Source organism: Idiotropiscis lumnitzeri, chromosome 1, assembly GCF_059441095.1.
Source record: "Idiotropiscis lumnitzeri isolate Australia: NSW breed Sydney's pygmy pipehorse chromosome 1, RoL_Ilum_1.0, whole genome shotgun sequence".
Lineage (NCBI taxonomy): Eukaryota > Metazoa > Chordata > Actinopteri > Syngnathiformes > Syngnathidae > Idiotropiscis > Idiotropiscis lumnitzeri.
The window spans coordinates 38,064,604-38,079,445 of NC_142391.1; the positions used below are offsets into that span (position 1 = coordinate 38,064,604).

Below are 14,842 nucleotides of genomic sequence, written 5' to 3' on the forward strand. Positions count from 1 at the left end.
AACCTCTGCACCTCAGCTGGGATTGGCTCCAGCTCCGCATGACCTTGAAGAGAATAAGAGATATAGAAAATGGATGCATGAATGATCAAACAGCCATCTCAGAGGGCTTATCATAGTAGAGATTACGTACGGTACATATTTTACAATATTTCTGCAGGAAGGATTGTGGTCAACCATCATCTTCCATGAAAAAGACACAATGGAACGTTTGGGAATTGCATGAACTCATCAAAACTATGCCACTGCAACTGTATCACATCCTTTAAAAGATTGGTGGTGTACCACATGGTCATTTTTCTTAACTGCTGTTTAATTTAAAGTATTGTTTTGGGTACATTGAGACAACATTATATTATATCAATATAACTGCAATTGTGAACCATAAAGATCAAATTATTTAACATGTTAAAGGACAGATAAAGATGAGTATTCAGTAGCTGGTCATTTCTTTTTTGTTTTATTAATGACTCGTGTTGTTCGAAAGACACCAAGTTTAAACTGAAATGTATTTATTTTTGTGTATTTGTTTGAAGTTGCCTCACTGGGGCTGTTTCTAAATGAGAAACTACAGTTCGTTCCTATACATAATGTGAACTTAAGAATGGGAAAAAAAAAAGCTTCTGAGGATCTCAAAAAGAAAGAACAATTGATTTTCTCTTGTATTTTCTCTGAAATAGTCAATAGCGGCAGTCCTATCTATTTATTTTAATGGTTCATGAGTATTTTTGATAACTGGTCAGCCATTCAACAGGATGATTAGTCCCGGAATTCTCATGTCTGTGTCTGATGAACAAAAACACCACATACTAAAATATCATTTAAATGAACAGGTTGAGGAGGAGCTCTGCGGGTCTTGACCATGCTTCACTTCCTCTAGTCCTGTGATTCACAGGAAATTGTGCCTGAGGTACAATTAAGGTAGTCATGCCCACACAGCCTTTGCATGACTCACCTCTGTCATACTCATTAACTTAACATTGCCATTGTTAACTCTTGCATACCATCGCTAAATGCTTCTTTAAATTGCAATTTCAAACTTGGATAATTTCAATAAAGAAATCCTGCTTTTCTTTTATCAATAGACAAAGACTGCTTGTTGCATCGAAGATTATAGGCATATGCTGTTCACGAAAGCACATTCCCACTGGCTGTGCATTTTTTGTAGTATGTATCAAGTAGTGATTGGCTTATTGATTCCATAGTATCGATATCTGAGTATCAACTATGCTCATAATTCATCACTGCTAAAGCTGCATTCAGAAATGCACTCCGAGCACATGCTGCTACACTCTGACTTCTTGGACTTTGCTCTCACTGGGGCAGCGCAAAAGAGACAAACCACAAGGCAGGGTAATCACTATCCACACAGATTTGGGTCATAGTAAGAAAAACAGGAATAATCTGTCACCTAATTCCTGGCTGCACTGAGTTTATATTGTGGTCTTGATGAGGCTTGATGAGCTGCAGGTGCGCAGGAGGCGGAAGCTGCACGGTCGTGACCAGGAAGTGATAGGGAGCCGCCGGAGCCTTGTCGGGAACCCCAGAAGCTCCAAAAATGACAATTGTTAGGATGACTTACTACATACAGACTGTATGACAAATGTGAATAATCTACTGGAACTCTTAAAGTAAGTTAAAAAAAAAAAGTTGTTTTTTTTTAGTTTAATTAGAATTTAAAGTGTTCCGGCTGGGCTGGCCCTTTTTTTGCATAGAAATTAAAATAGAAAATATTTCATCTCACCTCACTTACAGAGACCATTTTTATGACAAATAATGCTTATAAACTCCGAAAAAGATCAGATTGTTAACTTTGCACTGATCTTTTAGCCTATTCCAAGTAGACCTTTAAGCTTGGACCGTCATGCCAATTTGAATTTTGGACATTTATTTTTGGTCACAAGATGTCATCTTCTGATCTTCTCAACATCTAGACATGTTTTTGAGACAAATACATACTGACAAGACAGGGGCAGCAGTTCACTTATAATATATCATTGAAGTGACACAATCCTGCTTTATTTTGCACATTTCAGATAAGGGTCATAGCAGCATAAAAAATGGTAATGTGGAGTGTCATCTTAAGCATTTGGCTGAATATGAGCTGATAATATTGCCTATAACACATCATAGCCACGTAAATCAAAACATCCCCCAAAGCATCATAGATGCTGGCTTTTGGATTTTGGCAGTCCGGATGGTCCTTTTCCTCTTGGCCAACAATTTAAAAGCGTCAAACTACAGCACACTTTTCCACTTTGCATCTGTCCATCTCAGATGAGTTGCTCGTGCTGAGAGAAGCTGGCGGCTTTTCTGGGTGTTGTTCATAATACGGCTTTCGCGTTGTATGATAGACATTCAACTTGTATTTGACAAACTGTGTTAGCTGACAGTGGTTTACGGAAATATTCCCGAGTTCAAGTGGCAGTATCCTTTAAACAATGATGCCGGTTCATTATGTACTGCAGCCTGAGGGATCAAAGGTCACTGGCATTAAAACATTGGTTTTCATTTCAGACCTTGAAGTATTTAGCTATATGAACAGTGGTAAGGCTGAAGGCACCTAAAAGATCCTAAAATACATCTTAACGACACCATTGGAGGCACAGAAGGAGTCACAGTCATAACAGGTGTAAGGACAACAGCCATATGATGTCATCTTCAACCCAAAGAGGGTGAGCAAATCAGTGAAGACTGATTTCTTTTAAAATGCACGCTCACGTGCACGCGCACATATGCACACGCAGTGTCTGCTGCCCCCTAGTGTGTGCATGGATAAGCTCAGCGTCTCTGCATGTTGCTCCCATCGTGGTGGAAAGCTTATTATCCAGCTTTGGGTCTGAAAATTGGTTGTAACTGTGAGAACAACTAGCAATTTATTTGTGTGCTGTTTAGATAGTTTTCCTCTAAATGAGACAAATATTGAGTGCAGCTGACTGGGAAGTTGTGTCTGGCGCAGGTCTGAGGTCACCAGTGATGATCACGACCCTCATTAGGGATCCATTACACTATTGGAGCTTCTACCTTCACTGATGGACCCTAATGTTGCGCTGTGGAAACAAATTTAGTTTTGATTAGGCAGTTGTTGGCATGGTCAATTCCATTCAGTCCAAAATGAGATTTTGGATTCAGGGAATTGGTAGGTTATACTGTTTAAGATGGGATACTACATCAACGGCAGCCCGTTTCCTACAAGGCAAGTTGAGGAGCAAATACTTTGATTTGGTTGAGCTATTCCATGGCATTCTTCTCTTTTGCATTGAAATCTTCTGGGTGACACCTGAAGCATGCTTTAAAACGTACAGTATGAACATATGCCTTTGCCCAATGCTATATATATGGAAATTATTTGCACTGAGGATTTCACAGATGTAAAGGTGTAACAGTGGAGTCACACACTCAGTTCCACTCCAACATAAAAATATGCTGAATTATGTTTTACAGTGTGAAAAAAATATTTCAATATTATAAAATATTAAGGCAGCAAAGTGGACGACTTGTTAGCACGTCCGCCTCATAGTTCAGAGGTGCACGGTTCGGTTCCGGCTCTGGCCTTCCTGTGTGGAGTTTGCATGTGCTCCCTGTGTCTGTTTGGTTTTTTTCTTCAGGTACTCCGGTTTCCTCCTACGTTCCAAAGACATCCAAGACAGGTAGATTGGATGCTCTAAATTATCCCCAGGGGCAAATGCCAGCTTGAGTGATTGTTTGCTTTTGTGTGCCCCGCGATTGGCTGGCAACCAGTGCAGGGTGCCTCCCGCCTACTGATGGGCTCCAGGACACCCACGACCATTGTGAGGCTAAGGATATGGATATAAAAACATTACACTGTCTGCCTTTAAACATATATTTTACCTTAAAGTGCAACATGCATAGACTTAATGGAAAGTACTTTTTTGTCATTGAACTGGAGTATAAGTGGTGGGAAATGTGTGGATTTTTCCAATTTCCTTTTTCTTGGACTAAACGCTTCTGCAAGTTTTTCTTAAGTATCTTTAAGGCATTATCTCATCACATTTTTTCCAGGAATGTATTGAAATAGATACACAGTATTTACATATGTATGCTGCCTGTGGTAAATTTATAAATGGAAAATCCCTAAGTTTGTATCTTTTGAAGCAGAGGATCTTCTCGTAAGTGTCTGCTTTACTATCTCCTCTTTGGTTGAGCCAGTTTAGAGTGCTGTAAATCAATGTCAGTTGACGTGCCATAAATCAGTGTTATTGATTTAGAATGTTGGAGGAAATGGTAGCAATATGAGGGATGCGTCAACATGCCTGATTTTAGTTTGAGTCATTCAGCGCAACAGTCATGGAGAAACCACTTCAGCATGTTCAAATATAGCAATCTTCTATGTGATTCAAACACTAACGCAGACATACATATGAAACACTTACGGCATTTTTTTTTTTACATTAATGCGGTTACCGTGTTACAGACATCCCATTACGTCATCATTTTAAAAAATGACAAAACATGTTTTTTTTCACAGGACAGCGATGCATTTTTATGTGCCTGGAAAGCATTGCATTCGTAGGCAGCGTTGTAATAAAATGCAATCAAATGTAAATTTGCTTGAAATGTATGAACAAGATGATGTTGAAAGTTGGCAGTGACGTCTGTCAGTGGGTGCTTTTCTGAAGAAGGTGAGAGAGAGGAAGCGCGCTCTTCAGGAAAGTATTGCTTCTGCGAAAATAAATGTCTTTCTTCGGGGTGACATTTTTCACTGAAGACAACACGGTGGAAGAACTTAGTCACCTGCTTGTAATGCAACCCTAGGACAAAGGCCAAATCTCCAAATTCTGTCTCATATGATAAAACTGCAAGATTAACTTCAGCTTTGTTTTACACATATGAGTTTTATAAGGTCATGTTTATCAAGGCTGGTCAAAGCTCCACGGTTCATACAACGTGTCTGCATGAGCAAGGAGCTCCAAAGTCACAAACGCCTTTGCACCCACATTCATCACAACTGTTCTCATTCTCGTCTTGCCTTTATTTGACAATGTTCCAGGGAAGTTTACGCATTCGTCTCCCGCTTTCACTATCTTTCTTTTTATTCTGGAAAGGTTGAATTGAAAAGGTCCTTTGGGGATATGCCTCAACATGTGCTTTTGCACATTCATTCCTCAACTGTGTAACCCACAATTTTCTACCCTCTGGCTTTTTTCTACCTCCATATGCACCTTTCACAGAAACACTTTGTTTGAATGAAACCTGTTTAGAATATTTCCCAAAATACAATAGCGGAACATCTGTGCGTGACTTAAAAAAATAAATAAATAAATAATTGGAGCCCTGCACTTCATCTTAAACTGACATTCTGAACCGTATTAAAGTCTGGTATTGGACAAGATCTCCAATGATTTTGTATTTATTTACCAATAGAATTAATTTGAAATACAACAGTCAGTGTAGATTTTCAACTTTAAGATGTTTCAGAAATATTTACCATTTAGGACAAACCTCAGCAAAGTACAGTTCGGGGGCCACATTCGGCCTGCCCATAGTCTCTGACTGGCCCTCAGAGTGATTATGGAGTCAAAGTAATCCGTAAAATATGTGGTCATTTTATGTTCAAGGCTGAGCTCGTACAAGCAAGGTAGCGAGCAAGAACGGTGACTTGTCTACCGTGTTGATAACTTTGAAATGCTTTCACTATGTTTAGCAATGTTTCCCAGCCTTCGTAACTGTTTTTTTCCATAAAAGAGACATGAAAATGACAACTGTAGTCCTAAAATTGGGCCACATAATACTGTATACCAAGGGTGGGCAAACTTTTTGATTGCACAATGGGTTCTAAAATTTGCCAGAGGGGCCGGACCAGGAGCAGATGGATGGAGTGTTTTGGAAACCTCACCTCATCGGAGAAAAAAAAAATACATTTAATTTTAAATGAACGTGAACAAAAGCATTCCAACAATATAGTTGTCTTTGAAAACCACAGTATTTAGAAAATAAATCATTAACAAGGTTTATTCATTTAATTTTTTTCAAGTTAGGCGGGCCAGATTAAAACGTTTAATGGGCCGCATGTGGCCCCCGTGCCGTAGTTTGCCCACACCTGCTGTATACAAATGTACAGTTACATATACTGAATTCATTGAGTTTATTATGTCATCACTGCATCATTAAACACCACTTTCAATAATATAAAATTTCCCACCTGTCCATCTTTGGGAGTCTTGACTAGAAACGCCTAATCTAAGTTACCTGTGCATTAACTTAATGCTCTGATTTTTACAAGCGTAAAAGTGTGACTTCAATGAACGCATTTTCTTTTTTAATGGTAGTCATACTTACCATATCTAAACTTATAGACAATTATTGTAACCAGACAATATGGTACATAAAAGAAATATATAGATAAAGTTGAGGTTAGCATGTTGGCAAGCATTCCAGTTCCTCATGTGGCCTCTTTGTAAAATGAATAGCCCATTCGGCCATTATAATCAAAATAGCCCCTTTTATTTAAACATTTATTTACTATATAACATCATTTTACCAGGTCTTCATTAGTTTGTGGATGTTGCCACTGTCAATTTTGTGTTCAATGAAATGTGTTGAAGTAGGTGAATCAGTTGTAATTGGCCTTCAAATCTTCAATCATGAATGACTTCAGGCAAAAATGTCATTCGCAGTAATAGATGCCCACATTACAACACTTGTGAGAGAAATGTTAAGTATGTTGTAGTTTGTTTTGAAAGCTCGTATATTTGATACAATTAAGTTTTGCATATCCGGAAGCCGGACGCTAAAAGATGTGTGTGCGTGCGCTACATTGTGTCTCATCGGACATTTTGCCTAGTTATTCAAACTTAAGCTGCCCAGTCATGCATGCAACCACCGAACATTTGCGTATGCCTGCTAATGTAAATCCATGCATTGCTTTGTTTGTATCAATGTGTGTTGATACAGTGTGTTCTGGCTTTATTCTACTGGCTGTTTTTTGCCGGTTCCAGTTGACAGCACATATCAACAGAGTTTCAAGCACCAGTGAACCCATAAATTTAAAGTTTTCCTTCTACAAGTCATTTGGATTTTGCTTGTGAACACCCCACTTATGTGCACATGCACACACAGCGCATTGCGCATCCTCTCCTCTGGTTGTGCCTGTCTCCATTGTCAACTTCATCCGCCATTTCTATGTTCATGTTTTTGCGAATCCACACAGTTCCGTGCTGCCTGCTGAGACTTGTCCCAGGCACCCCGTAGTATTTACACAATGTGTCTTATATATAATTGATCCATACTAAATAAGAACTTCTTTGACCTTGAAATGTTTCACCAAAGTTCTCATTGATGCTGTATTACCTCCAGCAGTTGGGGAAAAATAATCGTAAAGTGTCACTCTGTTCTTGAGACAAAAGCTATTTGTGTAACCCTGTCGTATTCTCCAAAAGCGATTGAATGTGCAGGACAGATGCTTCTGGCCTGTTTGGTTGGAATTAAACAAGGAGTGTCACAATGGCACAATGAGTTTTATCATTGAGACAAAAGAAGGCCTTTCAATTATCGCTTTCTTTGGGGGAACCGTCTGAAAGGGAACCCTTCCAATTACTCTCTGCTGTGAGGCTTTATCCTTTTGGGCACTTAAATCTAGTTTTCTTTGGAAGAGGGCCCCGTTGAATTTTCTTTCAAGGTTAATATTAATCTGAATGAATCACCTCAAAGTGCTCCATCCTCATCATGAGACTGTAACTAACTAACTAACTAACAAACTACATAAGGTCCATCAAGCCACTATCTGCTGCTTTTCCGGGCTCGGGTCGCAGAGGCAGCCCAGACTTCCTTCTCCCCAGTCACGTCTTCCAACTATTCGGAGGGAACCCAAGGCATTTTCAGGCTAGCTGGGGCCTGCTGCCAAAGGTACATGCCCAGAACACTGCATCAGATGCCCGAGCCAACATGTAGGACCAGCGGCTCAACTATGAGTCCCTCGTGAATTACAGACCTTCTCACCCTATCTCTAAAGGAGAACGCGAACATCGAGTGGAGGAAACTCATTTTGGCTCCTTGTATCCCGGATCTGTTTAGGGTGGGAACGTGGACCAATTGGTAAATACAGACCTTTGCCTTTCTGCTCTGCTTCTTCTTCACCACAACATACTGATACGGGATCCGCATGGTCGATCTCATGCTCTACACCAGAGGTATTCAATTAAAAGTCACAGAGGTCCACGACTAAAATTTTTTCCAATTAAAAGTTCCGAACCAAAGTCCAACTTCCCTTAATGTTTAGCCTATGTTCACATTTTTATATAGTTTCAATATTTAGTCATTTTCAACAGAAGCGCACTTATATACTAAATATTTAGCAATGTTCCCAAAAAACACCTTTGCCAGTCAAACAAATATTAGGCGTTTATTTCACATTCAAGAAAATGTGGCTCCAAGAATTTAAGGGTGCCGCTTCCAGAAAAAAACAGTAAAATATCTCCTGCAGAAATATATCAAGTTCTAAGCATTGAGTTAACACCTTTTACCTTTTTTTCTTAAATCAAAGAGTTATCAGCCTAAAAAAAACGGAAAGCCTAATTATCCAAGGAAACCAGGTCAACATGTTTAGTACACAATCAATAAAAATGGCTGTCCTCATGAAAAACTAATTCAAAATGAGCTTTGACACCACTTTTTCTTTTGAATATTACTTGTCTTAATGAGAAAAATGAGTTTCTGACTGCCCTGCCAGTGACTTAATTCTGGGTTGGAACGGAGTCAGGGCCATTGGGATTTGGTAGATTATTTCAGACATCTGGGCTTTGTGTTTTCCTTTAAATAATGTTTGTACAACCACATTTAAGCACTCCTTCACAACTTCCCCATTACTTGAACGTTTTTTTATGTTTCCCCAAAATCCATGATACTTATACTGAATATTTGTTTGCATGCCGCTGGGATGTAAACGAAAATGTAAAAATCTGTTATACTGCGCTCGAAGTTCGATGTTTTTGCGTGCGCTCACCTCAAACTTCAGCGGATAACTTTGCAAAAAAGGGCAGTGCTTTGTCTCGTAGTGGCGCTTCGCAATGTTGCGACGGTTTCGGAGCGAATGATGCACACTGGTTTTGAATCTGCTGCAGCCAGAACGCAACTAAATTCCTCCGTCCATTCATTTAAAACAAGACGCATCGACCTTGCTAACTTTTTAGCAAGGCATACTGTCAGCAGCACTCTCTTCCGGTCTGCTGCGCAATTGGCAGTGGATCGTAAACAAAAGATTTGATTGGCTCAAATCAGTGACGCCTTTTCCGTATTAACTAGAATTGCAGCGTCAACGTTTGCGAATGCGCCCTGAAAAAAATTCATCATAGATTGGTCATGGGTCCGGTCCGAACCATCTGTCAGTCCGGATCTGGACCGCGGTCCGCCATTTGGTGATGCCTGCTCTACACTTTCGGCAGAGTCCTCGAGTGCATTTGCCCAACCAGTCTTTATGCGTTTTGCGGACTTGGAGAAGGCGTTCGACCGTGTCCCTCAGAGAGTTCTTTGGCGTATGCTTCAGGAGTACGGGGTAGCGAGCCCACTAAATACGGGCTGTTCAGTCCCTGTAACACCAATGTCAGAGTTTAGTCTGCATTGCCGGCAGTATTTCAAATTAATTTCCATTGAGGATTGGATTCCACCAAGGCTGCCCTTTGTCACAGATTCTGCTCATAGAATTTCTAGGCGCAGCCGAGGCAATGAGTGGGTACAGTTCGGTGGCCTCAGCATTGCATCTCTGCTTTTTGCAGATGATCCGCTACCGTTGGCTTTTTCACACGCACACATTTTTAATCAGGTGCAAACGATTTCTGAATTACTTAAATACAAATGGTTTTTTTTTCCCAGTAAAATCACATTAGTAACTGATGCTTTTGCTGTGCAGTCCACTTGTGGCGCGACTTCAAACTCTTGACTAAGGTGCTAACAAGATGCTCTACCATGCCATCCTAATTTCTTTAAAAACTATTAATTCATCTCAAAATATGCGTTAACCACCAATGTGTGATCACCACTTTGAAATAATCCAGAAACACAGCATGCCCATGATGTTTGTCAAATGTATGCCAGGATGAAATATGTTACTGCATTCATTCACCTATGCAGAGAACACGCACAGGCGCCGTGAAAACACGGGATTGGAAATAATCCAGTTTTGAACAATACATTGCACTCTGTTTTGAGCTTTAGCCTAAATTCTTGTGAGTTGATGTTGTATTGAGTGTTCTTATAGTATGGTACTCCTCTTGGCAGTGTGTTAACAGCAATCTGCAAACCATTTTCATGTTATTTCTGTTGACATGTCAGGCTTGATATAAAACCATACGGTAGTCTTGAACTTTCAAGCCAGCTAACAAGTCAGCGTCTGTCGTTCTCCCAGCCTCCCTTTTCGTTAAACCACAACTATTTCACAGATAATTATCAGGCTGAGGCCAGATGTGTGGCATGCATCCATGGGCTCTTTGTTGCTAATTGAATTAGACCCCATGCTGAAGTGACAGCAAAATTAACACGTTCCCCTATGAGGCCGTGTGGTTAGCGTACCAGGAGGGAGGATGTCGGCTTATGCCACATGGGTGTCTGTCTCTCCGTGAATAACATTCAGACGAAGTTCTGTTTAATGAAATTTGACAGACAAATTTAGAGATGTCTATGCTTATCATAAAAAAAACCTGTTTAAAATTTAATTTGTGAATCATGACTAGTTTTTAATTGTAAACATTTTTTTGAAGGTTGTATTGAATGACCTCAATAACATCCATCCAGTGCTGTTGGCAATCTCCGCTGTCTTCGGGCAGTAGGCAGGGTACATCCTGAACTGGTCGTCAGCCAATCGCAGGGCACACAAAGACAAACAACCATCCGTGCTCACACTCACACCAAGAGGCAATTTAGGGTTTCCCATCAACCTGCCATCCATTTTTTGAAATGTGGGAAGAAAGGCGAATACATGGAGAAAATCCATGCAGGCTCGGGGAAAATATGCAAACTCCATGCTGTAAGGTAAGAGCGGATGTGCTAACTAGTCGACCATCGTGACATAGCAATGAAAAATCTATTCATAATTTTTTGCTTTGTTTTTTGTATTTGTTTAGAATCTGATATGGTTGCAAAAAAAAAACAGGCTTAAATAAGCTTTAGCTTCTGCCTGTGCCATTCTGTCACTAACTAACATTTGACAGTGGATTAATTGTATAGATTATGAAATGTACTGTACGATGACAGAAAATGATTGGCTATCAACATTCACTGCCAACAGCATTGAGTTTTATAATCAACTCATTTACTTTGTATAGTCAGAATTGCTGGTCACAAAAGATTTGTACATAGTAAGTTGGCACCATATGATACAAACACCTGGAAACACTCTTCGGCTCTTACTCTGTCCATGGCCACGGCTGTCCAAGTATAATAAATTTTTTCAAATAAGATAATAATAATAATAAATAATAATAATCATAATAATAATGACAGATGATTTTTCAAAAGCACTGCTAATCAATGATTATTTTCTTAAGCGATTCATCTGTCAATTATTTTTTTTCCATGGCCCTCGCACCAATGCAAAGTCATCGCTCTTGTTGTCTACAGTTTCGATTTCAATGTCTCCCAGTACCAAAGAGTTTTTAATGTGTGATATGCAGGGCTTCCATCACTAGCAATAGTCTTACTTCACTGAATTTTGCATTTTCGCCATGCTGTTGGTTTGCAGCATTCTGCCCACTAACAGAAAGATGGACTTTGAACACTTTAATGAGTCAATACTTGATTGTATTTCATTGTTGTTTTAACTAATCAAACTTTCCATCAATAAACAAATACTATACAGTACAATAAAACCTCTTTGCACTCCGCAGTTGTCTTTTCTTGTTCCGCCTCTGCGATATTTAGCGAAGCAGCCTGTGTGTACGCATTGTGGAGAAAGTAGGGCATTCGAGCTGATAGTTAACACAGGTTTTAGCAATTGTGTAGTGCTCATAGGTTTACAGCCAGACATGGTTTTTTTTTAGCCTGACAAACCTTTTGGCTTTAGCTGGTCTGCAAGCAGAGGGCATCATCTGTCACGTTTGCACCATTGTGGAGCAGTTATATAAGTCTGTGAGGTCGACCCACTATTCTCTAATCGCCATGCTGTTATGAAATGAGACAAGTTATTTGCGTGTCATCTTTATAATTTACACACTTACTGTTGTATGTGGAATATTGTTTTTCCTGCTTCGTTGCCAAACAGATCTTCCACTCCCTTAAAGTAAGCCGGAACAGTATGAGAATCATGGGAAATTAGTGTAAGACTTACAGTATGTGAATCTACAAGAACAAAACATATTCCATTATTCATCATTTTCTTGTTTTAGGTCTGCATCTATAATTTAAGCTATTACAAAGTACATTTGCGCTGTTGTCTTTCCAAGATGTTCAAAATAGGAATTTCCTCACTTCATGACATTACATTTTGTTTGCCTGAAAATGCAGTGGACCCCTTAAAGTGCTGGACTTTCTTTTGCTGTGGGTTGTATTGTAATGTTTCACATACATACGCTTATCTCACTTAAATATCATTTGAAATTATTTAAGGTCCCCTTTTTATCCATGTTCATACGTTACCTAAGCTATAAAGGTGTATTAACAACACCAAAGCACGACTACAATAATGAAGTCAAAATGGTTTAGAGAAAAATATTTAGCATTAGCGTCGCAAGAATGAAGTCATCATTTTGCGAGAAATAATCACGTTATATGATTTTATTCTAATACAGTGTTATGAGTAAAATGCATTTCTGAGTGAACATGACGATTGTTGAGGACCTTGCCAAGGTACAGATTTTCACAAGCAGTACATGAGTTATTCATGGCAATAACTCAAAATAAATAGACTTCTCCGGAAGTCAATCCTATACAGAAAAGCGACAATATGATGATATGACATCCATCATCTCAAGGCACTTTGTGTCTTATATTGTCCATATATACACCAAAAGGGCTTACAGTACTTGATATCTTGGTGAGAAGGGATGTGATGTATTAATCTGTGTCAAAATACTTTTGCATTTCCGCTCTGCAATTGGTATTCGCAGCATCCACTATAAATTTCTTGTAAAAAAAAAATTGCCAATTGTTTGTATCTTCCACTAACCGCTGTTTAAAGCTGACCTTTCCTGTCTCCGGGCTGTTTTTTCACCCAAGACTTATAGCATTGTGAGGATTTTTATTACCAGTGCTCACCATTAGTTTGACATTATTCAGGGCAGTCGTAGATCGTACGCTGGCACGCTGTTAAGTTATCAAATTATAGCAAACAGAACAAGCGCCTGTGACAAGGTCCAGCATCCTTTTTGTGTTAGGGGTAAGGACCGGTCAAAGGTTCTGCCTGGAAGAGCTCTGAGGACCAGCCACAACGTTTTAAGATGTTTACAGTTTTTGTCAGCCTTGGTGAAGTGTGAGAAAAAAATTGAATCGAAATAAATAATTCCACAAAGTAGAACAATGTTGCAGAGTTAAAGGGGCTTGACATTTTGAAGAATCTCTCTTGGCTAAATGTCTCAGATTGCAGATATTATCTCGCATTACCATTAGGGAAGATTGTAGGTTGAACAAGCATATGTTTGTACACGCACACACACACACGCTCACCTACACACACACGTTGGCTCATCATTTGAATCCCAACAATCTACTTAAGCAGTAACTGATGCTATTTCTTTTTTTGTACTCTACTAGGGAGGACATGGGAGTTCAGAGGGTGTTGCAGGTGGATCTGAAAATTGAGAGTTTCCCAGAGCTGCCAGGCAGCCGTTGGATGGCGTGGCAGGTCGAATACCCGGCCAGCCGCTCTCCCGCGCAGGAGGCCGACACCGAGATCCGACTGGCACAAGAGGATGTGGCAGGCATCGTGCCCTTGGCCATGGTGAGGTGACCTTCGAGATGCTCACTAAAAATATGTGCACGCTATTGCATGTTAGCTCCGCTCAGTGGGCATCTAAATGAGTAATCTTGCCACCACCATTGATGTCATTAAACAAATAGCATCCATAGGACCAGAAATTGGACTTTGTAGGACATTGTAAAGCAGTGCACAGATCTTTGCACTGCATTTGGCTAAAGTGACACAAAGAAGGAAGAGCTGTATACTGGAAGGAAGGTGACTAAACTCCTTATGCAAAGTGAATCAAATTCTAAACAGTACCTGTCATCCTCCCTCGCCACTTGAACTCCAAATCAGTTGTCATCAAAGGCCGAGTCCCCGCTTTGTAGCTTTCACATTTGATTATTTCCAGTGATTAACTTGTTTTGATACTTCCATGAGAGTTCACAATTTCAAAGGCATAGCGCTGCCGTTCGCCCGTTTCCCAGCTGGTGCGCTCGCACGACGGCGAGTCCGAGACGCGATCCTCACCAACTCGTTTGCGTGCCCTCCTCATTCACCTGGGTGATGGAAGCAGTATATATACCTTGTTTATCACGCCCTCATTTTTTTGCGCAAACAACTCCCCATAACTATGTTCTTCACCCAGAAAAAGTGGAAAAAGGCGCTACAGTGGTGTTCCGCCGAGAAGAATAGGCACGGTCAGAAGAACTTGGAAATATGCGTGAGTCACTCATAAATTCAGGCCCGCCTCTGAGATAAAAAACAGGTGGACTATGCTGCCTAATTCATATTCAGAAACGCAGTATTAATCAGATTGTTGTGTTGGACCAGTGTGGGCACATATTAATACTATTTAAAAGAAGATTTTGGACTTGAGTTCCCCCTTTAATACAGGCATGCCAAGCATACACCTTTGGCAAACAATCTTTTGGATAGTATCATAGTAGAGTGTGATACACAAGAGTTTACTGCACTTTATAATAAATCTCTGTTTCCTTT

General features: G+C 40.0%; 1 protein-coding gene across 1 annotated transcript in view; it reads left to right on the plus strand.

The window, feature by feature from the left end:
• Positions 1–14,842, plus strand: part of LOC148344551 (transmembrane protein 132C) — a 129,860-nt gene that overhangs the window by 76,573 nt on the left and 38,445 nt on the right. Inside the window, exon 4 of the mRNA XM_088299680.1 lies at positions 13,696–13,882. Coding sequence (XP_088155806.1) covers positions 13,696–13,882 — 187 coding nt within the window. The remainder of the gene's footprint in view (positions 1–13,695; positions 13,883–14,842) is intronic.